This window comes from Phyllopteryx taeniolatus, chromosome 14 (genome assembly GCF_024500385.1).
Source record: "Phyllopteryx taeniolatus isolate TA_2022b chromosome 14, UOR_Ptae_1.2, whole genome shotgun sequence".
NCBI classification, from domain to species: domain Eukaryota; kingdom Metazoa; phylum Chordata; class Actinopteri; order Syngnathiformes; family Syngnathidae; genus Phyllopteryx; species Phyllopteryx taeniolatus.
This window is the reverse complement of record NC_084515.1, coordinates 2155185-2181369: the sequence shown is the minus strand read 5'-3', so window position 1 is coordinate 2181369 and position 26185 is coordinate 2155185. Positions and strand designations below refer to the sequence as shown.

General features: G+C 39.1%; 1 protein-coding gene across 3 annotated transcripts; it reads left to right on the top strand.

Moving 5' to 3' along the window:
• mpz (myelin protein zero) lies at positions 1 to 20373 on the top strand. Of its 3 annotated transcripts, none has more exons than XM_061797838.1 (6): positions 1 to 247; positions 5827 to 5993; positions 8210 to 8423; positions 10640 to 10769; positions 11786 to 11828; positions 16934 to 20373. In XM_061797838.1, the coding sequence occupies exons 1-6, from the start codon at positions 202 to 204 to the stop codon at positions 16943 to 16945; spliced, it is 612 nt and encodes a 203-aa protein (XP_061653822.1). In that variant the 5' UTR covers positions 1 to 201; the 3' UTR covers positions 16946 to 20373. The 3 variants fall into 3 exon arrangements, with proteins under 3 accessions (XP_061653822.1, XP_061653820.1, XP_061653821.1); XM_061797836.1 differs by having other exon boundaries at positions 16352 to 20373; XM_061797837.1 differs by having other exon boundaries at positions 16101 to 20373.
• Positions 20374 to 26185: the final 5812 nt, after the last annotated feature.

The window sequence follows — 26185 nt, the reverse complement described above, 5'->3', positions numbered from 1 at the left end:
TCTGCACACCGTCAGGCCTTCTGTTGCTGTGCCGTGCCTCTTGGCTCTATCATTCATCTTCTTCTTCTTCTTTGCACACTCGCCTGCAGAGTGGGACTCTTACGTCACCTAGACCGCTGTCTCTGTGTGTGTTTTTGTGTGTTTGTCACCGCTGTTGATTCCGCCTTGTCGGTGAGAAGTCCACACTCACCGAAGACCATCATGCTGATCTTTGTGGCGCTGGCGTCCCTCCTCTTCCTGGCCACAGGTAAATAGCAATATATTCATAGAATATCATACACCTTCATCAAGTTTTGAAAACCAAGTATGTGCATCCATAATTTTCAACATTGCATTTCCAATGTACCTCAATTTTTTCGATGTGGAAAAAGCATCCAAATTGTTTTTTGTTTTCATATGAAGAAAAAAAATGTTTTTTTTTGGACAGTGGCGAAATTGACCGTGTGTGTGGATATCTCCAAATCTAGTGAGTTATGTTATTATTATAGAGAAAAATTGGCCAGAAAATATTTTAGTTTTCTTCATAAAATTGGAGATACTGGTTTTTCATTGGACAGTGGAAATATTGAGCGTGTTTGTTTCTGTGTGTGTGTGTGTGTGTGTGTGTGTGCGTGCGTGCCTGCATGTGCGTGTTTCTGTGTGTGTGTGTATGTATTTCCAAATTCACTTTTCAGATTTCTGACTTTGCATGACAAAAACAACAAAGAATTTGTTTTAAACATTTGGAGATAAATGTTTTCCATCGGATAGAAAGTGGATGGATTGAAAGTCGTTTATTCAAATTTAGTGAGATGTTGTCTCGTAAAAATCTTTCTTTCATGTTTTGGCTGAAAAACAAATAATTTGGAGATACATGTTTTTATTGAACAGAGCTGATATGGCGTGTGTGTGCATGTATCACCAACATTATAGTTGTCGTTTATTTTAGTCAAAAAACAATGCAATGGATTCTTTTCTTGTTTCAAATGAATTCTTTTAGGTGTATTTTTTAATTAAAATTGTTTATTTTTTTATTGGACAGCGATTATATGTAGTGTGTGTGCATGTATCTCCAATTTTTCTGTTTTTAATTTTAATACAGTTACAATGCAATGTTTTCGTTTTGTTGAAAATAAATAAAAAACCCGTTTTTATTTGTTTTTTTTTACACATTTAGACGTGCTTTTTTTTGTTTTTATGTTGAAAAAAAACCTAACAAAATGTTTTATTTTATGTGTTTTGGGTAAAAAAAACCAACAACAAAAATGGAAATACAAGCTTTTAAATTGGACAGTGATGATATGAGGTTTGTGTGTGTAAATTGCACGTTGTGTAGTTATTTTACATTTTATTGGATGCCAATGATACCAAAATGTTAATTAGATATCAGTTTTCAACAGAAATTGACGTGTTTATGCTAAATTGATGACAGCAGAGTTAAACACTACAGTATGTCATATCAACAAGTGAAAACATAAAAATATATTGTTAATAGATTTCCTTTTTTATTATAAAATGTATGTTGTTAATTTGACAAGTTAGCTTTTCATCTGAAATATTTTTAGATTGTTAAAAAAATATATATTTTGAGAGAAAAGGGCTTTTTATAGTCTGGCTTTCCTTCTGAATGCAATGAATGAAAGCACATTTTAGTTTAATTTCTGAAAAAGTGTATAAAAATATTTTTAATACATTTTAAAATATTTGAAAATTACAAGTTAATTCAAGATGTCACCTTTTCATCATATATATTTATAGATTTGTAAATAATATTTCTAAAGAAAAGGCTAAGTAGTATTTGATGTTTCTCAAGATGAGCATTTTCCTTCAGAATGAATGAAGTATCGCTCACCAAAAATGTAAAAAATATTTGTAATAAATTTGAGAAATATATATAAATTATTATTATTATATTATTATTATTATATTATTATTATATATCCATTATTATTAAGTGTTTTTTGTAGTCAGTGTTTTCCTTCTGAATGAAAATGGACGAGGTGGCACGGCGGACTACTGGTTAGCACATCTGCCTCACATTTCTGAGGATCTGGGTTCAAATCCGGCCTGTGTGGAGTTTGCATGTTCTCCCCGTGCCTGCGGGGGTTTTCTCCAGGTACTCCGGTTTCCTCCCACATTCCAAAAACATGCATGGTAGGTTAATTGAAGACACTAAATTGCCCGTAGGTGTGAATGTGAGTGCAAATGGTTGTTTGTTTGTATGTGCCCTGCGATTGACTGGCGACCAGTTCAGGGTGTACCCTGCCTCTCGCCCGAAGATAGCTGGGATAGGCTCCAGCACACCCGTGACCCTTGTGAGGATAAGCGGTACGGAAAATGAATGAATGAAAATGAATGAAAGCACAAATTTTTTGCTTTTGAATTTTTTTAATATATTTTTTAAAGTACATTTTAAAAAATAGAATTAGCTAATTCAACATTTTTGCTTTTCATTTGAAATATTTCAAAATTTGTAAATATTGTTTCTTGTGAGGTAAAAGCCTATTTTGGAAGTTTTTAATGTTTTTCCAATACAAGCCTTTTCCTTCTGAATTAAAATAAATGAAAGTGCATTTTAGTTTCGCTTCTGAAAAAAAATTATAAAATATTTTTAATACATTTAAAAAGATATACAAAATACATTAAGTTAATTTGACAAGTTAGCTTTTCATTGGAAATATATTTTTAATGTTTTGAAAATTATTTTCTTGAAATCGAGAACGGCTTTTTTGGAGTCTTAAATGTTTTGCAAGACAAACATTGTCCTGAATGAAAACGAAAGAAAGAATATTTGCTTTGCCTCTGAAATTAAAAAAATATATATTTTAAATAAATAACAAAGATAGATAAATTATTATAAATAAATTCAACTTGCTAGCTTTTCATTGGATACATTTTTCGATGTTTGAATATTTTTGCTTAAGAAAAAAGTATTTTTTGTTTTGAAAGATGAGCCCTTTCCTTCTGAATAAAAGAATATTTTTAATAGCTTTGCCTCTGAAAACATTTATAAAAAATAATTTGAATAAATTAAAGAAAATGTATAAAATTTTAGAAATTTAATTTGACGTTATCTTTTTATCAGATATACTTTTAGATGTTTCAATATTTTTCATTGTGAGAGAAAAGTCCATTGTTTTGGGATGTTTTGTACAAATTTTTAAGAAGGCAGTTCCATACTATCTATTTTGATGTAATATATATATATATATATATATATATATATATATATATATATATATATATATATATATATATAGCTATTAATGCTTGAATAGCTATATCATGATATTAAGATTCTATGTTAAAATATCTTATGTGACTTCCATGACTCGTAGGCAAGCATTGATGACTCTGATTGGTCCTCAGCATCTCCTCCTTAACGACCACTAAGCAGCTTAGCGGGGGATTAATTGACTGTACTTTAATTAACTCCACTATCATCTTTCTTAATTGACACATCGCTCTAGTTCCTTTCGGCTGCTATTCGCCTTGCGACAATAGAACTTTAGGTGTTTTCCTTTTTCCGCTACATTATTAAGATGTTACTCTGTGAGGTCCGACTTTTTTGACAGCGTCATATTTTCCCGGCCGCTGAAATATTGATTTAGTGCCCGAAAGCCAATTAGCATCAATCATCATCCATGCGCTGCTAGTGACACATTCAATATTTTCTCACTACATTTTGCTTTGATTGGGATGATAATGTATACGCTCACTACATATATTTCCATCTTTTTAGCGTATTACTTCCTCCACTAGGGTCTGTAGTCTAAACACACAATGGTCATCTAAAGATGCTTTTTCACCTAAAGTTCCAGGAACTTTACATAAAGTTACACGAACTGTTACGTCGTAGTACATGTTTAGCTTCTGGAAAGTGCCTGGCCCTCTCAAAAGTACTACCCCCAAAACAAGGTCATCTTTTGTCCATGAAAAAATCTCCCAGGAAGTAAATTTAGACAATAGTTAAAATGATCTGAACAAAATATGATCATCTAAAGCCGCATTTTTACCAAAGGTTCCAGGAACTTCACCTGAACTTCCAGGAACTGTTAATTTGTGGTACTAGTATCTTATGGAAGGTTCCTGCACCTCTCCAAAGTACTACACCCGTAACAGGGTCTTCTTTGGTCCACGTAATAATCTCCCACCAACTAAATTTAGACAATAGTTAGGTGGTCTAAACACACAACTGTAATCTAAAGCCACATTTACACCTAAAGGTCTAGGAACTTTTAGTTTGTGGTACTAGTTGCTCCCCCAAGTAAGGTCTTTAATGTCTAAAAAAAAAAATCTCCCTGGAACTAAATTTAGACAATATTGTAGTTACTGTGGTCCAAACACACGACGGTCATCTAAGGCTCCATTTTCACCTGAAGTTCCAGGAACTTTTATTTCTTTGCAAATATAGTTCCTGGAACTAAAAGGTTTCTGTCCCATGTATGCACGCAGCAGTAGACGTCATAGAAAATGTAGCAAGTAGTTATCCAATCAGATTTGTTCAATGCTGTCGACCCCTGCCGAAATCCAGTTCATTTTTCAGGGTCGAACGACCCTGTTAGGCTAACCTTTTAGTTCCAGGTACCAAGTCCAAAGATTTCCTGGAAATTAAGGTGAAAATGCAGCTTTAGGCGATCAAGTGTGTTTGGACCACAGTCATTTCAGTATTGTCTCAATTTTGTTTCAAGGAGATTTTATTTTTTTTTTTTCATGGACAAAAAGAATAGGTAGTACTTCTTTTGAGAGATCCAATAACCTTTCAGGCGGGATCTGACTGGGTGACAAGTGGCCACAGGAACCTTTAGTTCAAGAAATACCACAAACAAATAATTCTACGGAATCTCTGTATTTGCTTGATGAAACAAAACATTTCTGGACTTGAAAATGTGGCTTTGAAGGGCCATTTTGTTTTTGGACTACAGGAACTGTTTTCTATATTTAGCATCAGGTGAAAATAAAGAATTTAGGTGAAAAAAAACTGTAATGTTTTGACCACGGTAACTATTGTCTGAATGTAGTTTATATTTTGGACTCCTGTAGGGTCTTCTTTTGGCTATAATAGTAAAACATTTATTTCTTGGCACTTGAAGTTCCTGTGAATCAATACCTGACTTGTCCACTAAAAACTTTCCCCCAGGAACTGGGAACTTTTGGAGGACTATTGTGTATTTTTAGAAAATGTGAACGATTGTCTAAGTTGAGTTCTAGGGACCTTGTTACTGGGGCATTAGCTTTTCGTGTGAGGGTCTACTGCCCTGAACATATCTGATTGGAACTTTTAAGTTTAGGAGCTGCAAGTAACAAGAACGTAAAGGTCCTTGTACTTTAGGTGGAAATGTGGTTTAGTTATTTTCGGCACTAAAACAACTTTAACCTGGACCTAGGGACTTTTGGAGGACCACTCTTTTTTGGACCGCATGAACTATAGTCTAAATTTAGTAGTGCTGTAATTTATCATGGGCAAACAAAGACCGTGCTGGAGGGTCAGTACATTGGAGAGATCCAGGAACATATCTGTCTGGAACCTTTTAATTCCAGAAACTGCAAGTACCAAAAACGTAGTTCCTTGGACATTAGTTCAAAATGTGGCCTTGGATATTTTAGCCCCTTTTGCAATCCAGGAAGTTTACCCTGGAACTGTAGTGACTTTTGGAGTTGTGGGTGTTTGGAACAGGAGCTAGTGTCTAAATGTAATTCCGGGATAATATACTGGGGCTAAAAGCAGACCCTGCTTGGGAGGGTAGTACTATGGAGAGGTCCGGAAACCTTCAGGGGACCTGGAACCTTTTAGTTTGAGGAACTTCAAATAGCTGGAAGTGACTTTTGCTATTTCCCGGTTGGCAGTGCCCGAGCCGTCCCAGTCCATCGTGATTTACACGGGCTGGGAGCGCCACGCCCTGGTGGGCACCGAGGTGCGGCTCTCCTGCTCCTTCTTCTCCTGGCGCTGGACCTCCGAGGACGTCACCTTCTCCTGGACCTACAGACCTGACGGGTCCAGGGACAGCCTTTCCGTAAGATGCACGCGCGCACACACGCCATTACATCATACCACACAAGTCACTAAACGATTACAATTACATTTGGATCCGCGGCACATTTGACACAAGGGAGACATTTTAAATATATAAATACAGTATAGTACAGTGGTGTTTGAGATGCGAGTTTAATTCATTCCGTGACCATGCTCTTATCTCAAACACTCGTATTTCAAAACATACAAAAACTGCCGTTATTGTATTTTATTTTTGTGTTATGTTAATTGTTAGCACGTGTGGCTGTGGTGATTTCCATCATATGCTTGAAGGAGGATGTGGTTGTTTCAAATTCACAATGTGTCATTATCTCCGTGTTCTAGATAGTTTTCAAGTAAACTCCAACTGGTAGTGGCAATGTACAGCTCGAAGCCTCTTTTTTTTTTTTTTTTTTTTTTTTTTTTTGGGAAGAATATTTACTAATTATATCAGCCAAAGTGCCGCTTGTTGTCAAGTTAGTGGAGCCACCTGCCGCCATACAGTTTGGGCTCGTAAGTCAATGCAAAAACAACAACTCGTAAGTCGGGTTGCTCGTGTCTCGAGGTGCCACTGTATATCGGTTTACAGTGTTAGCAAAAAAGATTCTTTTTTTTCTATTTTTTATCCAAGTCATCACCAATAATTAGTACAATATTTATTAGGAAGGCTATCCCACAACATGCCCTTAATTGACTATGGGGAAAGATGAATGATCAATTAATATTTTTTCTTTTTATATTTATTCTATGATCAAATTATATTTTAAACAAACCAATCAAATAAAAGTAATTTTATTTCTATTTAATCCCAAAATATGGTTGGTTAATTGAGGACTCTAAATTGCCCGTAGGTGTCAATGTGAGTGCGAATGGTTGTTTGTTTATGTGACCTGCGATTGGCTAAAATGAAAAACTCCGAAGTGAACTTTTTTCCTTATTGATTACATAATTTTAAGAACTGTATCAACAAAAAAAATACATATAAAATTTAACCTTAACGAGGACAAGTGCTGTAGAAAATGGATGAACGCTACCATATTTGGTAACAAAGTGGGGAAGGCAAAGGAAATCATATGATTTCTCCCAGCCAATCAGTGAAGAGCAGACGTGCTAATAAGGGATGACCGCTAATAGAACTTGAATGTCACTTATTTATTCATTCGCATCAAGACGTTTGCACGTTTGCATGCATTAGCTTGTAATCTTCGTCCAGCACCTTTTTCATTTCATCGTCCTCCTATCGTCCTCTCCGGTCTCTCCTCTAATCTCACTTTTCATCTCCCTCCATCCTGTCCTCTTCCTCCTCCTCCTCTTCTTCCTCTTCTCTCATTATCTCTTAAATTGTCCCGGTGTGGCCTCTTTCATGTTTCTCCTCCTTCGGCGGACATTTTAGCAGCTGCTTTGTATTTCCTTCCTGCTCTTCTACTACTGTAATATTTCAAAGAATCATTAAAGTACGTTTTAGTAGAAATTCTTTACTACAAAAATTGCATTTTGATTAGTAGGAAAACAAAATGTTTTAAGTTACTTCTTAAATTTATTTTTTTTTTTAAAGATTACCCAACACTTTACACTTCGATGAAAAAAAGCAGTCATAGCGAATGTATGATACTTTTATGATACTTTACTTGCGTTTGTTATTTTTCATAAACTAAGGAATGCAAACTTACCGCTTTATAATCAATACATACAGATAAAATACAAACATAAACAAAAAATACATCATTACATTTTTTTAAATTACATTTCTATTCCATTTTTAGTCTGAATTTAATGTAGTATTATTTCTAATTTGAAGGTTATTGATGATGAATGATAAAGAAGATATGTAGCGCTTACAGTGACTAAGAAAATACAAAAAATAAAAATTCAAACAAAAATAAATAATTAAAATTAAATGAATTGAAATTTTAAGGGTACTAATTATGAATTATAAACATGAACAAACATTTAAAATGAATAAATACAAAACTTGAATGAAAAGAAAACAAAATCTAAAGCTTTACATAGGTTTTAAAAAAAAAAGGACAAATATTTATTTAATTTAAAATGTTATAAATTTAATGCATGACTATATACAATTTCAACTGACTTCATTATGAATAATAAACATGGATGGTACTTAGAAATCTCAAAACAACCTATTAAATCATCATATTGAGCCAACAACAGGAAATGGCCACAAATGAGGGAGTGTGTGTGCGTGTGCATTTTCAGATCTTCCACTACACGGGCGGCATGGCCTACGTGGACAACAAGGGTCCCTTCAGGGACCGGCTGGAGTTCGTGGGGGACCCGAGCCGCCGTGACGGCTCTATTATGCTCAAGAACTTGGAGTTCAGCGACAACGGAACGTTCACCTGCGACGCCAAGAACCCGCCCGACATCGTCGGACGGCCCTCCTCCGTGCGCCTGCTCGTCTTTGAGAAAGGTGAGACCGCCGCTTTGTCGTCACGCTAGATAACGTCCACTTGTGTGTCGATAGCACAGGACGGACCCAGCAGGCTGCCGTTGCCATTCAGATGTAGATTCTGATAAAGGTGCACTTTTTTTTTCAACACATTTTTTCATTGTGATTTCTTATTTTGAGCCGTTAGAGGAGCCTCATTGCAACAATTTTGTGTATTTATAATCGGTACAAATAAACTATATTATCTTTAAACCATTATTCAGTTTTCTTTACATTAAAAAAATTTGCAATACTTTTTTCAAATTGCAAAATTTTGTATGTCGTTTTTACATTTTGTAGCATTTTTGGACAATTTGTAAATTTTGTAAAAAACATTTCAAACTGACTCAACTGTAAAAAACTTTGTACAGTTTTGTTCAATTTTGTGCAAAATTTCATGTGATTTGATACATAGAAAAACAGTTTTTGCTCATACATTTTAAAACTTTTTTTTTTTTTACAATTTTATTCATTATGCACAACTGTGTACAATTTTGTTTATTTTTCTTATCCAGTTTAATTCAATGAAAAATCTATTTTTCCTGTTTTGTTTTCAATTTTTTTTTACACTTTTACCGTTTTATTTTGCACAATTGTATATAATTACATTTTCTGCAAAAATACTGCACAATTTGTAAAACTTTTTTGTTGTTTTGTTTGTATATTTTGAACCTTGTTTTACACATTTTCAACAAATTTCTTTATTTTGTACAATTGTGTAAAGTTGTGTACACTTTTTCAGACTTCTGTACAATTGGTACAAAAAGTAAGTCACTTAAATTTGTAGAAACAAAGTGTTTTGTTGTTTTCTCACTTTTAGCGCTTGATGAAAGAATTTATCACTTTTGTAGAATTGTGCACTTTTCTTATTTTGAAGAATTTGCGGCTGTTTGACAGGAGCCTCGTCTCGCAACAATTTTGTAAAATATATAAAATTGTAAAAATTTGTTTTAGAATTGCAAAACAAAGTAAAAGGTACAAAAGAATTGCAAAAATAAAAATATATTCAGCTTAAAAAATGCAATTGTTTTTTCCAATTTTGACAATACGAAGATTGATTCGAACCCCGGAACTATGAGGCAGACGTGACGACCTCTACTACACCGAGCGGCCATCATTGATTGTTTCAGTGGCAGAGCAGTAATGCAGGATTTCTCTCATTGGGAGGCTTATCTTTACAATTGTTATCGTTTGCTTTAGCTGGCGACCTTCCTTCACTCTCCTCCACAACTTCAGCGCTCTCCCGTCACTTTTTCACCTTCACCTTTTTAGTGTCATTTTCATTTTTTTACCGTTACTTTTTTGTCATTGCATTGTTTTTACCGTTAGATATTTAGTGTTACATTTTTTTAAAAGTGTTATTTTATTTTATTTTTTTACGATAATGTTTTTACTTTATTTTATTATTATTTTTTTTTAACTTTCACTTTTTTTCTTGGCATTTACTTCTTGGGAATATTTTTACATTCACTTTTACTGTCACTCTTTTACCGACTGTTTTTCAACTATCATTTTTTATCATTACTTTTGACTTAAAATTTTTTTGGCACCTATTTATCATCACTTTTGTAGTCAGTTTTTACCATCACTTTTTAACTGCCAGTTTTTTTACCGTCAGTTTTTACTTTCACTTATTCATTGGCACTTTCCATGTCACATTTTTAACGTCTCAATTGTTAGTTTCAGTTTTTTCTCACCACTCATTTATCATCACTTTTTTGCTGTCACTTTTTTTTTTTTTTTTTTAGTGTCAATTTTTACTTTCGCTGATTTGTTGGCACTTATCGTCACTTTATTCACTGTCATGTTTTTGTCATCACTTTTTTTACAGTCATTTCTTTGTAGTCATTTTTTTTACCATATGATATTTACCGTAACTATTTTTACCATAACCTTTTTAGTCACTTTTCCCATCTTTTTTAACCTTCATTCATTTTGCTGTCACTTTTTTTTGTTTTTTTGCCAGAACCTTTTTTTCTCACCATTTCTTTTTATTTTCACGACAACTTTTGGCTTCCCTTTTTGTTCCCATCATCTTTTTTTTTTTGGTGTCCCTTTTTCAACATCACTTTGGTATCAAAGTGACCATCACTTTTTTTGACTGCCGCATTTTTAAAATTACTTTTTTTTTTTTTAACCGTCACTTATTTTTACCGTCTCTCTTAATCCTTCCGCCCTCCCCCTTCCTTGTGTCGCAGTGCCGATCCAGGCGGGCGTGATCACGGGTTCCATTGTGGGCGCGGTGCTGGGCCTGCTGCTGCTCATCGTGGTCATCTACTACCTGATGCGCTTCCTGGTAGCACGCCGCGTCTTCAGCCTCAGCGTCAGGTCAGTGCGGGGCCCCCAGGGATCGCTCCGGTTGCCCGGCGGCCGCCTCGGCCTGCGGCTGCGGCCGGAGCCCCTCCCGGGCACTGACACCTGCGTCGCCAAGTACTAGCCTAGCTCAGGTCTGGTCGGATCAACTGCCCATGTTATGGGACGTTTAGGTGGGATGGGCGAGAACCCTATTGGTTTTGGGTGACATGACACCATGAAAAGAACCCTATTGTTTTTGAGTGACATGCCACACAATGTGGCCGATTCAGATTGGTTATTTAAGTTACTAACATCCCTATAAAACCTGCAGATTTTGAGTGTTGTGATGTTATGACGAGAAGCCTGTTGGTTTTGAGTCTGGTGACAGTATGACAAGAACCCTATTGGTTTTGAGGGGCCTAAATTGGTAAAAGATAAAAAAAAAAAAAAAAAAATGTTTTTTTTCCTGATTTTCCACTGATGAGGTTGGGGTTGTTGTTGTAACGTCATGGCAACACTCCTGTTGGTTTTGAGTGTTGTGTCATGGTAAGAACCCTATTGGTTTTAGGGCCCCTAAATTAGTTAAAGATCAAGGGAATCCATGTTTTTTTTTTTTTGAACTCGATGTTTAACTGATTATCTCGCTTGTGTTTATTTAATTTAGTAACGTCATGACAAGAGACTAACTGATTTTGATTGCTGTGACAGTAAGACAGGAAACCTCTTGGTTTTGAGGAACCTAAATTGGTAAAAGATGAAAAAGAACTACTCGATATTTTTTTCGATTTAACCCCCGGAAGAGCTTTACGAGGGGTTGTTGACGTAACGTCACGGCAAGAAGCCCATTTGTTTTGAGTGTTTTGAGAATAGTCGGCAACCCCTTAGCGCCGCCTCTGGATGCGCGGGAAGTGATTTAGCCTGTTTCTTATCTTCATCTCCGTGTAATCCGGTGGCTAATCCAGCGCATGCAGTAGATTAGCGTGGCGACGCTAAGTAACGCCAGAAAGACATCTTGACTTCTATTTGTTTTGTTTTGTTTTGTCCTCCAGCAAACACGGCAAGAAAAAGAAGGAGGGATCACAGCAGAGACAGGCAAGTTGACACCACACATCGGTTTTTCTCACTCCTCTTCCCGCTCCTCGCCCAATCACACTCCAACATCACGCAAAACAAGCAAACAAGCAACTCTATTGATTTCAAGTATCGTAACATTATAAAAGCAATGGATTTTGAGTGTCGCAACACAAAAAGAGCCCTATTGTTTTTGAGTGTTCTGGCATTTTTGACTGTGCTGATGCTGAGAAACCCATTGATTTTAAGCGTCACGTCATTAGGAAAAGAACCCTATTGATTTTGAGCGCCGTGACATAAAAATCGAACTCTATTAGATTATGGACTTTCACACCACTACGAAAAGAACCCTATTGATTTTCAGTGTTGTGACATTATGAAAAGAATCCTGTTGCTTTTGAGGAGTCACAATTATTATGAAAAGACCCCGGTACTAAACTCAGGATTGCTTTCACAGCAAGAATCCTATCTATTTGGCATGATATCTGTATCGTGTGTATTTTGAGCAATATGTCGTCACACAAGGTCAGTCAGTGAAGGCCTCAAAATGCCAAGCAAAACCAAGCCACTCTTGTTATTACACTGCTGACCTACAGGGGGCGCCAAACTGCCTCTTACACTCATTGCCGTCATTCCAGACCCCCCACACCTCACCCCCCCAAACCTCCAACTCCACTGTCTTCTTCTTTTTTTGCTCTTCTTTTAACTGTCAGATGGTTGTCAGGTTACTCTCCAGTGCCACAGAGCGCTGTGTGTGTGTGTGTGTGTATGTGTGTGTGTGTGTGTGTGTGTGTGTGTGTGTGTGCAGGGCAATGTGGTCGTTGCTTGGTTGCCTTGACGACGCTGTCATGCATGCATCCTCCCTGTTTTTTTAAAGTTATTTATTCATATATGCGAATACAAAGACACAGACCGACAGCCACACACACACAATCGCACGCACACACACACACACACACACACACACACAGGGTTGCGGAATGATAATTGCGGCGAGCGCTCTGTATCGATTTGCGCTCCTCTTCCTCCCCCTTCTTCCCTCATCACCTTTGACTCCCCCGCAGGCCTGGAGGAGCATCTGCCCCTTCCTCCCCCCCTCCTTCTCCTCCTCTCCTTCAGGTCATGTGATGCACTCAGACAGGAAATCACTAGCACTCACTCTTCATCTTCCTCCTCTTCACCTCCCTCCCGCTGTCCTCCATTTTAGCCTCGAGGGCCAGAAGCTCTGGACCACCGCGGTTCCGGATGCGTCCGTATCCGCATCCTCCTCCTCTTCTTTTTATTCTTCCTCTTCTTCTTTGTCTTTGTCTTCATTACATAAAAAAATTATGTAAAACGAGACGCGAGAAAAAGAGAAATGGATTGGAACCAAAATGTTTATTCCTTTCCCTACCTACCGATGAGACACAAGGTTAATGTTTGTGATACTGTGTGATACAGTGTGTGATACTGTGTTTGTGAATTTTGGCTGATGATCAGAGTCCAATTAGAGGTGTTCAGCAGGGGGTTGATTAGAGACCACAGCCGTGCTCATCAAGCTGAGGCTTGTGTTTTAAATTCTCCTTGCCGCCAGCAGTCAACGCTTTTAAATTTCTCATACTGAGCAGGCTTCATAAAGGTTGCCTTTAAATGTTCCAATTCCACTTCAGTGCTGCTATTTTGGGGAGATTTTGTCGATTTATGTATAAGGTTGGGCATCGTTTGAATTTGAGCCATTCCCGTCCCGATTCCGTTTCCTCATTTCGATTCTGGTTCCAAATGATTCTTGATTCCGATTATTTTAGGGGTCTGGGTCAAAAAAAGTTGAAATAAAGGGTGTCCAAATTATGAACATCCATTTTTTTTTTAGCAGTCCACAGCATAAACTAAAATGAACATTTGCATCTTGGTTCTTTATAACCAGTATCAATATCAAACTTATGAACTAAAAGTCAATGTGTGTGGAACTAACCCATCCCATCCATTTTCTGAGCCGCTTCTCCTCACAAGGATCGCGGGAGTGCTGGAGCCTATCCCAGCTATCATCGGGCAGGAGGCGGGGTACACCCTGAACTGGTTGCCAGCCAATCGCAGGGCACACATAAACAAACAACCATTCACACTCACATTCATACCTAGGGGCAATTTAGAGACTTAAATTTACCTACCATGCATGTTTTTGGGATGTGGAAGGAAACCGGAGTGCCCGGAGAAAACCCACGCAGGCACGGGGAGAACATGCAAACTCCACACAGGCGGGGCCGGGGATTGAACCCCGGTCCTCAGAACTGTGAGGCAGACGCGCTAACCAGTCGTCCACCGTGCCACCTGGAACTAATTAATTATTGTTACAGCTAAAGGTTAAATATAGCATTGTTAAAATACTGCAGGAGCAGGAGCGAGCACGTAAGACTTCTACACATCGCAAAAGCCTCCTTTGCACAATATAATCTTATTCCAAGTATTGCACTGAGGCGACTAGTCATGAATTTTAACAAAGTTAAGACACACTTTTGCTCGCCGCCGCCGTTGGGCACAAGCATGTCTTTGCGCGAGTTCTCCTCCGTTGGTTTTCGCCGCTTCTTCGTTGGTTTTCGCCACTTTCTTCGTCGGGGTCGGCGGACTGTAAGCATCGAAACTGGGAACCGTCCATCCATCCATCCATTTTCTGAGCCGCTTCTCCTCACTAGGGTCGCGGGCGTGCTGGAGCCTATCCCAGCTGTCATCGGGCAGGAGGCAGGGTACACCCTGAACTGGTTGCCAGCCAATCGCAGGGCACATCGAAACAAACAACCATTCGCACTCACAGTCATGCCTACGGGCAATTTAGAGTCTCCAATTAATGCATGTTTTTGGGATGTGGGAGGAAACCGGAGTGCCCGGAGAAAACCCACGCAGGCACGGGGAGAACATGCAAACTCCACACAGGCGGGGACGGGGATTGAACCCCGCACCTCAGAACTGTGAGGCTGACGCTCTAACCAGTCGGCCACCGTGCCGCAACTGGGAACCGACATTCTTTTATTTGAACGATGCTGGGAGAACCCGAATGTTAGTCTTAGTTCCAATTGGTCCTTCGATTCCCGATGCCCAACCCTACTTATGCATATTTGTATAGCTGGAAATGCTCAAAATGCGACTAAACAATGATACAAATGTCAACATCAGGCAGCTATGTGGAATTAAACAAAATCTAGAAAACTAGTTGTTTATATTATATTTATATTTTGGGATCTTGAAAACATTATTTTAATATAAAATAATAGAAATAAAAATAATGAAATCAATTTTTTTTCAAGATCAAAATTTGTTGTAAGCAGGACTTTAATGAGAAAAAGAGCTAATCTTTTTAAGAATAATTTTTTTTTAATTCAGGTGGAAAAGTGCAACCTTATTGAATAAAATTGGATTTAGGGGGGAAAAATTGAAGTTTTCTTAAAATCTTGGAGGAATTAAGTCATATTTGTTTTCTATGTCAAAAGTCAAGTAAATAATGTTTGTAATTTATTGTCTATGTAAAAAGTCTGAATCCCACGACACGAACATTTTATTTTGTCAAGATTAAAAGCCATTTATTTTGGGGGGAAAAATTGTAATCTTATGGAAATTATTTGTATTTTCTTTAGATTAAAAAGTCATAATTTTATGAGAATTAAGTGACCTTTTCCCCTAAATATTAGGGGGAGAAAAGTCACAATATTAGAGGAAAACAAATATCGTAATCATACAGGAATAATGTAATATTTATAACTATAGCTATTACAAGAATAAAGCCATATATTTTTTTAGTCATCATTTTTAGTAAAATTAAATGAAATTTGTTTCGGAAAAAAAGGCAAATTAAAATAAGAATAATGTCTTTTTTTATTTAGATAAAAAGCTTTAATTTTACGAAAAGTTTATTCATTTTTTCAGGGAAAAGGCAGTACATTACAAGATTAAGGTGGTAAAATTTGACGAAAATGAAATGACATTTTTCTGGAATGAGGCCAACTATTACGAGAATAATGTTTATTTAATAAAATATTTTTAGCAAGAAAAAAAGCCAGAACAAAGTTTAGATTTTTTCCAAGGGGAAAAAAAAAAAAGGTAACGCTATGAGACATTTTCGCATTAAAATCTTTATAAAAATTAAAACAAAATGAAACAAGAAACATTATGGACTTTGTGTTGTCCACCACTCCGCTGTGTGCATACAGTATGTGTGTGTTTTTAATGAATTATCATAGGTTCTACAGGTGCGTGGAGCCCACCTGTCACTGTGTCCCATCCTAATGCATGGTTACCTCTTTTGCCCCCCCCCCCCCCCTCCAGCTCTGGACACCACCCCCCCTCACTCTCTCTCCCCGCCCTTAACAGGATCTTTCTCCGCCCCCCCCATGTCCTCTTTCTCACCTCTTTGAGTCACTTCTACTTTTTTTAAACGTTTCTTCTCTCCCCTTCACCACAGCGCCGCCCGTCCATCTAAAACCGCCACCCGCCCTCCCCCTGGCACTCCTTTCCTCCTCGAGTGACTCTCCACCCCTGTTCTCCCCCCGCCCCCCTCTCTCCCTGCTCACCCACAGGGCCCCGCGCCAGCGGCCGACCCTGCCAAGCTGAAGGCCTCGGAGAAGAAGAAGCAGGAGTCCCGCAAGGATCGCAAATAGGATACGGGGCGGGGCTGGGGCGCGCTCCTTGGACGGCTGCTCCGGCCCGGGCAGGAGGGGGGGACGGGTGGCGGAGGGGCGGCGGCAGTAGAGGACGCCGCCGGGCGGGTGCTAATGACCATCGACCTGGAGCTGACCCGCAAGAACGGCGAGGAGGGCCCGGCTGGTGGCCCCTCCAAAGCACCCAGCCTCCTTTCTCGGTTCGCCCGGCAGCTCGCCCTCAAATAAGCGGGGTTCTCGTGGGGGTGGGGTGGGGGGAATACCACCTGTAATAAACAAGTCTAATCGTATCCGCATCGAATGAGATTTATGGTCCTGAAGTCGTTGTTATCGAGTCCCAGCCTCGTTTTGATAACAACGCTGCCCCGTCGCTTGTGCGCAGGGGCGCCGTACTGTCCCCTGCCCCCCACCCTTCAAATGTTTCAACGTTCTCTTCTAACCACTATGTCCTCTCTCTTTCTCTCTCTTACTCCCTGACCCTTCTTCTTCTTCTCTTCTTAGATAAAGGTCTGACTCCTCCGTGACGCCTCCAGCTCTCTAGTCTGCCTGACGCACCCCCACTTGTCCTTTCCCCTCAGTCGTCATTACTTCCCATTATCTCTCCTCCTTTAAGACAGGCTATAGGAAGAATAGACGCCCCCACCCCCTGCACCCGCTCTTTCAGTGGTTGTGTCAAATAATTTCCTCACAGGAGTCCCTTTATGCACTCACCGGGTGACGCGTAAAAAAAGTGTTTAAGGCCTAACAACCCTCGTAATCGGCGCCGCAGGAGCTCTGCAGACGCCCCACGGGCCGGTCCGCAGCCTCCTGAATCTTCTTGCCTTTATGACTCAATCTGGCGGAAACCATGTGACGAGGACCAGGCCAGACCTTGGGGCAGCATCGAAAGAGATATGATTTTTCCTGTCCTTTTTAAGATGAAGTAGTCTTCATATCACGAGATTTTATTTTGGGAGCAAAGTTGGAAGCTGGCAAGTATAGAGTTGCATTTTTTTTCATTTAAAAACGTTTCAATAATAAGACAAAGTCATAATTTGGGGGGAAAAGGCATATTGCAAGCTGTATTTTTCAAGATAAAAGGCATATGTCAAAACATAGTTCATACAAATATTCTGAGAACAACTAATATTTTTTTCAAGAAAAAAATATTGGTAAAAAAGTTGTAATTTTATTGTATTTTTTTCAAAGTGAGAAGTCACATTTTTGGGGGAGAAATGCCAGTATAAAATTGTAATTATGGGGAAGAAAATACAAATATTCCAAGAACAAAAGTTTTATTTGTTTTCCAAAAAATGTTGGACATTTTGGGGGATTTTTGGGGATAAGGTCATATTTTTGGCACGATAAAAAGTCGTTCTTTTATTGGGGTGGCGATAATAAAGAATAAAGCATATTTTGTCATGGATTTTTTTTTCCAGAAAATGAAGTCATACTTCTCCAGATTATTATTATTATTTTATTTAAAAAAAAATAAAAACTCATAATTTTACAGTAACAAAGTTGCACGCTTTGAAGTTAAAAAGTAAAATACTATGAGAATAAAGATATATTTTCTATTTTTGGGGATAGGTAAAAATTAAATTTGACTTTTTCCCAATGAAAATGCAACAAAATTGCAACAAACACGTTGGACTTTGAGTTGGCGCTGTCTCGTCCCGGCCTGTTGGAAGACGGCGGTACTGAGCCCTCCTCTGGCCCCTGATGGACGTTAATGGCATCTATTTCTGGCCGCCTGTACTGTAACAGCTGCGCATTTCTTGGTGGAGTTAGTGGGTCGGTGTTGGGTGGTGGTGGGTATGATTTAGCGTCCGCCGTTTCGCCTGGCAGGTTGGCGACTGACTAGCACGGATGACGTCAAGGGGCTGTCGGGCGGGCGGTAGACGGGAGCTACTTAAGACGGGACCTTCCTCCTTTTTTCCAAACATCTCGCTGCCATCCCTCCATTCCTGTGTCCTCATCAAATCTTTAGCTTTTATCTCCTTCTGCTTCCTGTCGTCTGGCGGCCCCGCAGAATAGTATTCCACACAATCCACTACACACGTTAAGCCTCTCCTTATCGGACTTCCAGCTCCCTCCTCCCTTTGCCTCCCTTCGCTTGACCTACAAAAAACCCCACCCCCCTTAAATCTCCCGGGGACCCATGCGGTCCTCGCCATCCCGCTCTCCTTCCGCTGACCCTCCTACTGTCTTTTGTTCAAATGCCAAGACGCTCACCTCTGCACCCGACTGGCAAAGGAAGGTTCTATGTTGAGCCACATTTCCACCAGGAGGTCTAGTTGTTGTTGGCAGGTGAATCCTGATCTGGTTTGTGGTTTTTTTTCTTTTTCTTTTTTTTCCTTTTGGTGTGCTCGACGCTTGCATAAAATTTCCTATAGGACAAACAGCCTGAGTGAAAACTTTAGTGAGCTAGGCACAAACAAAAATATTCTTTAAGGACAAACAGCCTCTGTTTTAATCTTGTATGTTTTTGCAACACCTCAATAACTGAAAATTTTAATCAGATATATGCAAACATAAAATTTGGTAAAGGACAAAAAGCCTCTGTTGTAATGTATATTTTGTTTTTTAGCTACACCTCAATAACTGAAAATTTTAGCGAGCTAGACGCAGCGACAGGATTGGAGTGGACACTTGTTGCTAGGCAAAATATTGTCTTTTGTGGCCGCTTGGGGCAGGAGGCTGAACTGCCCAGCAACTAATAATAGGAAAAGGAGCGTTGGAAGCAAATTCAGGAGCATGTCAATAATTGACGACTGGTTGGTAGCAATTTTAGCAGCAACGTTTAGTGGCAAAATTAGTGGCAACAAGCACAACTGACTTGGTTGGATTATTTTTTTACTTTCGCTTGCTAGGCAGAAATCCTTTGCAACCCCAAGCAAAAATGTTCAACCCGTTGGGGCATAGGGCTGAGCTGCCCCACACGCAGAGACGGAGAGTTGACAGGAACCTTGGGAAAACCCCAACAACCGAAAACCTTAGCTACCTAGACGCAAAGACAAGATTGTTTAGATTCTTTCATGACTTTTGTCACCTTGTTGCTGGGCAGAATTATGCCGAGGCCAAATTTTTTGGGCAGAGTGCTCCGCTGCCCCACGCATTGTTTAAAAAGGTGAGGCAGTGTCCGGCAAGAACCTTAAGAACTTCGCAACAACTGAGAACGTGACAAGCGCAACCAACTTGATTGGTTGTTTTCTAGACTTTTTAACTTGTTGCTGTGCAAAATTCCCCCTAGGCTGTATTTGTTTGGGGCAGAGGGCTTTGCTGCCCCACACATAGAGAATACAATAGAGAGGGAGAGGTGGCAGGAACAGGAACTCAGACCAGGAATTGACATGGGTGACGTTTGTGTCGACCTTTGGTATCAAAACCAGTAGCGACCATTTGTTTTGCTACCCTTCACAACTTTTGACAGTGGAAACGCCAAGAATTGCGTGCCGTACTGGAACCGAACTATGCTACTTGGTGGAAACATGGTTCATGGTACAGTATATGCTATGCTAAGCTAAGCGTCAAACCAACAATGTTAGCCTACGTAGAGCGATAGAAAGTTTTCAGGATGGCTGCACATTCTTTGCCAGGTCTTGGTTGGTTGGTGGTCTTCAAAGGTGCTCCCCTGTCCCCCAAAATAAACCAAACCACGAGCCAAACGTGGCTCGGCAGACGTCGAGCTTGTGGATGGCCGAGACTTGAATGTTCCTTTTGAAAATTCCTAGCTATTTGGAATGTTCCTGCTTGTAGTAATCTTATTAAAACACTGTATGTTTTATGAATTGTATTAGAAGCAATCTAACATTCCCTCATTTGAATTGACTGTAGCCTCATGTTTTTTTTTTTTTTTTTTTTTTTTTTTTTACATTTATTTAATTTAACGATTGTCGTCGCTCTAATTGAATGTGTAATATGTTGTAAAAAGAACGTGAATAAAACATTTAAGCCCACAATGTTTGACAACTGTATTTTGGTAGCTTGTTGATGAAATGCTGCATCGACCAGCGATAATAAAGGAGACAGATCTGACCCTAAAACAGGGCGATTTCACCATGGCAGGATATATGCTGTAAAAATATGTCCATGATTCATGATCCTTGTGGTATTTTGACAAAAGCATGTCATAGACAGACACCTAAACTGTTTTAAATTGTGAAAGAAAATGCAAATATCTCCTGTGCTATCTGTGTGTGAGCAATTGGGCATAATTACACTTACGGTGGATGGGGGCGGGGGAACATTCATTTGAGAGAGGTGTTAATTTGGTCAAGTGGCACCTGGTGACTAATTAGGGCACATTGGCTATTAGAGCACTGTTTCTCAACCTTTATTGAGCCAAAGCACCAATTTAACATCAGAAAAGTCACCCGGCACACCATCAAACTAAAATACTGAAATCATTGCGAATTTGTCTCACTTTACTCACAAATTAAATGACAGTGTGAAAACTGGGCCCGTTTAATGGAACACAAAGCAGATGCACAAACAGTAAAACATGCCATATTCTATTGTATAAATGGCAACATGTGGATACACAGGTTTATTGTACCCTCTGGTATCTAATGGAAGCCTTTCACTACATGTCGCTGACATAGATGAACAAAGATATTTTTGTAATTAATAAATGATTTTGCCACTGCATATTCATTTACTATGAATAATGTATCTTTGATCACCTATTCAACATACAGTATACTGACAGGCAGAACAATTAAATACTCTTCTACTACAAATGGTACAATTAACCAGAGTATCAACTTGTTACCATTCATACAAGAGATTAATAGCAAAGTGTATAACTAAACAGGCCCAGATTTCACAAAAAGTAAATTTGTAAGTCAAGACTAGATCATCATTACAATGTTAGCACGCATATTTGCGGTTTGGCATTCGCGCAGATTTTCACCTATTTGCTGTTTATCACTGAGGTCAAAGTAGCAAAAGTATTGCTTTAAAAGTATTGCAATACAACTTGTGCTCTAGCGCCATCTTGCGGCATCTTGGTGCCAAGAAACTATGATGAAGTCAGTTGAAGAGCTTCATTTAGACAAAGGTAGTGCTTGCTGCCCTCTTGTGGGGTCTATAGGAAATTGTAAACCTTTTTAGGGAAAGCATTACTTACTCACGGATGTTTGCTATTCACGGGCAAATGGCAAATTAACTCCTGTATTTCAGTACAGAGATGCCTTGCGATAGGAATGACCCGCTTATGAGTTTTTCGAGATATAAGCCATGAGTCGGAGGTTTTTTTTGTTTTGACTTGCGAGCGGAAACTTGAGATACGGCGCTGCATGTTGGCAGTAAACTCAACTCACTTCACAATCAGCACTACTTTGGCAAATAGTGAACAAATTCTTCCAAAAAGAGGCTTCAAGATGTTCAATGCTACTCTCAGTTTAGGTTTACTTTCAAACTAAATAAAAAACTAGGAGATTTTTACGTGTATTTAAAACAAACACCTAGCTTAGCATTTAGTCCACTAGCTTGTTGCTAACACGTAATGGGACATGCACATATAAAACCCTCTAAACTGATATTTGAACAAACTATGCAGCAAAACACTTAAGACATTGAATACAACAGTACTTACAGTCATATATTCTTTTTCCTCTCCGAAGAGCTGAGATGGAAAAACACAAATCCGTCCCTGGATGCAAACCAATATTCTTCAACTCCGCTGCAATAAATGTTAACCATTGGTGCCAAAGCTATCACCAAAAACACCAATAACAACATTACCCTGGTTCCCGCCCCTCAAATCCGAAACCTCGGAGGAGTCTTCAACACCAACCTCACCTTAGACCCACATCAACAACAACCCCAAAACAGCTTTCCTTCACCTCAAGAACATTGTCCGTCTCCCCCCATCACTGTCCTTCACTGCAGCTGAGTCATGCTTTCATCGCATGCAGACTTGACTACTCTAAAAGCATCCACCACACTTCTCAATTAACTTCAGTATATCCAGAACTCAACTTTTTCTTTAGTGGTGTGCTGTGACATTTTTCTTAAGTGAAATATGTACCTTGGCTCAATAAATGTTAGAAAACTATATTTTAAAGGACCTGTCCATCCCTCCGACACGTACATCCCCCCCCCTCCCCCACCCCCCCATACAGTAGATTGTGCAGGCTTACCTAATGAAGTGATTCATCCGTCTGCAGCTCACGAGTGCAGAACAGAAGGCAAGAAGTCAAAAAGCATGCGTTGGCAGCAAGTGTGAAAATACGCCAGTCTGGCGGTGTCACAGGATCACCGGCAGCATCTGTCGTGTGGGCACGCTGGCGTATGCTCCCAATATGCTAACGCTAATATCAGCTGACGACGGTATTTTTTAACCTTGTGGTGACCAGACATGTCGGCTTTTTTCGACCCACATAAATGCGGCCCATTTTAAATTCAGTTTACTCAGTCTGCATGCATTACTCCTCTCACCATGACTTGGGTTTCTTAAGGCTAAATGTACACCATTATGAACGACACAATAATAAATATACTGCAAACCTCATAAAAATCATCTGTCGAAATTGACGCTAATAATTATAACAACACCCACTGATTGGCGTCTAATAACTCCATCCATCGATTTTCTTTACTGCTTTTCCTCACTAGGGTCACGGGCGTGCTGGAGCCTATCCCAGCTATCTTGAGGCGGGAGGCGGGGTACACCCTGAAACGGTCGCCAGCCAATCGCAGGGCATGTCTAATAACTGACAAATACAAAAAATGTAGTCCCAGAATTCAAATTATTTGTGTTTTATTACTCTGTTCCTACAAAATAAACATATTGGTCTATTCCAGTGTACATTGGTGTAGTGCAGGTGAGGGTGGACACAAGGGTGGCCCAAAAGGGGAAAAAGATGACAGAGTTTACATTCTAAATGTACTGCTGACACTGGAGCGGTGGGTGACAGCTTAGCACATCTGCCTCACAGTTCTGAAGACCTGGGTTCAAATGCAGCCTCCCCTGTGTGGAGTTTGCATGTTCTCCCCATGCCTGTGTGTGTTTTTTCCCCTTCCACAATCCCAAAACCATGCATGGTAGGCTAGTTGAAGACTCTAAATTGCCCATAGGTGTGCATGTGAGTGCGCATGGTCGTTTGTTTCTATTTGTCCGACGATTGGCTGGCGACCAGTTCAGGGTGTACCCTGCCTCTCACCCAGAGTCAGCTGGGATAGGTTCCAGCACGGCCGCGACCCTAGTGAGGAGAAGCGGTACGGAAAATGGATGGATGCTGTGATGACTTGTCATGAATAAGACATTGACATGGTCAGTAGTTAGTCATGCGTAAAATATTGATATTGGGATGTAGTTAGTCAATAAGGAAGGAAGTATTTTCAAATGACATAAACATTTTTGGTTAGGTTCTGGGTTTTAACTCATCACAATCATATTTTAAGGTCTTACACATTAATTCAGATTTACCAATTTGAGGATGGATCTACCTTCAGTATTAGAAAATATCATTATCGGTGATGCTTGGTATTGGATCACAAAAACACTTAAATCTCTCCGATTTAGCAATCTGATGACGTATCCACCTTGATTACTCAAAAAGTATTGGTATCGTTATCGGCAATACTGTCCCTGTTTTTAGTTGGTATTGCATCACAACGACACTCATGAAAATCCAAAATGGACTTATCCACTGTCATTTATAAAGAGTATCGGTATTATCATCAGTATCGATAATACTGTGCTTGTATTTACTAGGTATCAGCTTGCAAAAACACTTAAAGGTCACCAAAATTAGTGATTTAGCAACTTGATGACACATCTTCCTTCATGATTAAAAATGATCAGCATCGGGACTGGCGATTCTGTTCCTGTATTTGCTTTTGCATTTTTAAGCTCATGAACAATTATTCAGATTTATCAGTTTGATATTACTTCTACCACAGTGGTTCTCAAACTTTTTACACCAAGTACCACCTCACAAAATGCTCGACTCTCAAAGTAGATAGCTAAAATACAGTTGCATAGTAGGCCAGAATGTTCATCATAGATGAGGTGAAAGGTATATGTCATGAGCGGTGCCTCAGTCACCACGTGAGCTTACTCAATTCCTCTTGTCCTCTGAGACCTCTGTGTCTCTCCTTGTCCTCAGTGTTCCCTCCGTGTTCCTCGCATCCACGGCGTCAAGCCAGCCGCCTGCCACACGTTCCATGCCTCAACAACCCACCAGCATATCTCAAGGACCATCTCCATTCCCCTTTGTTCAATAAAACCTTTCACAACCTCTCAGCCTACGCCTGTTCTTGGGTCCCGTCTGGATCAACTCGTGACAGTATATAAAAAAAAACTCCACTTAAATAATGATTCAATTGAAATGTATTGGAGATAAGAAAATGTAAAAAAATAATAAATAAATAAATAAAAATGTACCAAACCGTTCAAAACGTTTATATAAAAATTTAATGTACTTACAAGTTAAAAATAACTGAACTGTACTTTAACAAATTACCTGTACTGGATTTTTTTTTGTTATATGAAGGTTTAAGCCAATATAACATTATGGACAATTTGACCTCTTAATTCAGTGATTGTTTCATGTACCACTAAAGGGGGGCCACTTACAAATAGTGTAACTGTTACCATACAGAACCACTGGTCTATCGTAATTATTCAAAAACAGCACAAAAAAATAATCATTATCAGTATTGCCTTCGCTAATAATGTTCCTGGTTTCCGTGGCATCAGATCACAATACTACATGGGTCATGAAAATTAATTTAGATTTAGCAATTTAATGCTTCCAACATCATTATAAAATGTATTGCTATAAGTGATACTGTCTCTGTATTTAGTCAGTATTGGATCGCAAAAACACTCAAAGTTCTAGAAATTAATTCAGATATCTCAATTGAATAATTATTCCACCAATATGAAAAAAATATTGGTAGCCGTATCAATACTGGTTTTACAAGGTATTGGATCGCAAAATTGCTTAAAAGGTCCTGAGAATTAATCCAGAATTTAGCCATTTGATATTATGCGTCTTACCTTCATTACTAAAAAAAAAAATAATACAAAATTCCTGATCTATCTAATTCATCCATCCATCCATCCATCCATTTTCAACACCGCTTATCCTGGTTAGGGTCGCAGGACGCTGGAGCCTATCCCAGCTGACTTCGGGCGAAAGGCGGACTACACCCTGAACTGGTCGCCAGTCAGTCGCAGGGCATATAGACACAGTCAACCATTCACACTCACATTCACTCCGTCACTGAGTAGGAACTGAACCCACGCTGCCAAAGTCAGGCGAGTGTACCACTACGCCATCAGTGAGTCTATCTAATTCAAATTCAGTAATTTGATGAGGCATCCACCATCATTATTAAGTTATCAGTATCTGCAATACTCTGCCTGTATTTACTTGGTATCGAATACCAAAGCACTTCATACACTTACTGTAATTCAGATTTCACAAATATCCTAATGCATTCGCAGCAATTATTCAAAATCATTGATATTGTCCACACTGATTTTTTATCTATCTGTTGTCGGATCTACAGTATATCAGTATCACATATTACTAGTAACTACTGTAGTAAAGTACTATAAAGTACTATACAGTACTACATTGTATTACAATGTTTACATTGGTTCCTGCTGCCTGTTTTCATGTGTTGACAGCTCAGTTTGATGATATGTTGTTGTGACGAGCGGGCATGTTTGTGTGTGTGTGTGTGTGTGTTGGGGGTCTTTTCAAGTTGGTGTAGGTAGCACCCCTCTCCCCTCCAGAGGGGAGCTGGGAATGA

Coding starts and splice junctions, on each gene's coding strand:
- mpz (XM_061797836.1), top strand. CDS start 202: ATGCTGATCTTTGTGGCGCTGGCGTCCCTCCTCTTCCTGGCCACAG. Junction 248..5,826: donor CCTCCTCTTCCTGGCCACAG/GTAAATAGCAAT, acceptor CCCGGTTGGCAG/TGCCCGAGCCGTCCCAGTCC. Junction 5,994..8,209: donor GGTCCAGGGACAGCCTTTCC/GTAAGATGCACG, acceptor GTGCATTTTCAG/ATCTTCCACTACACGGGCGG.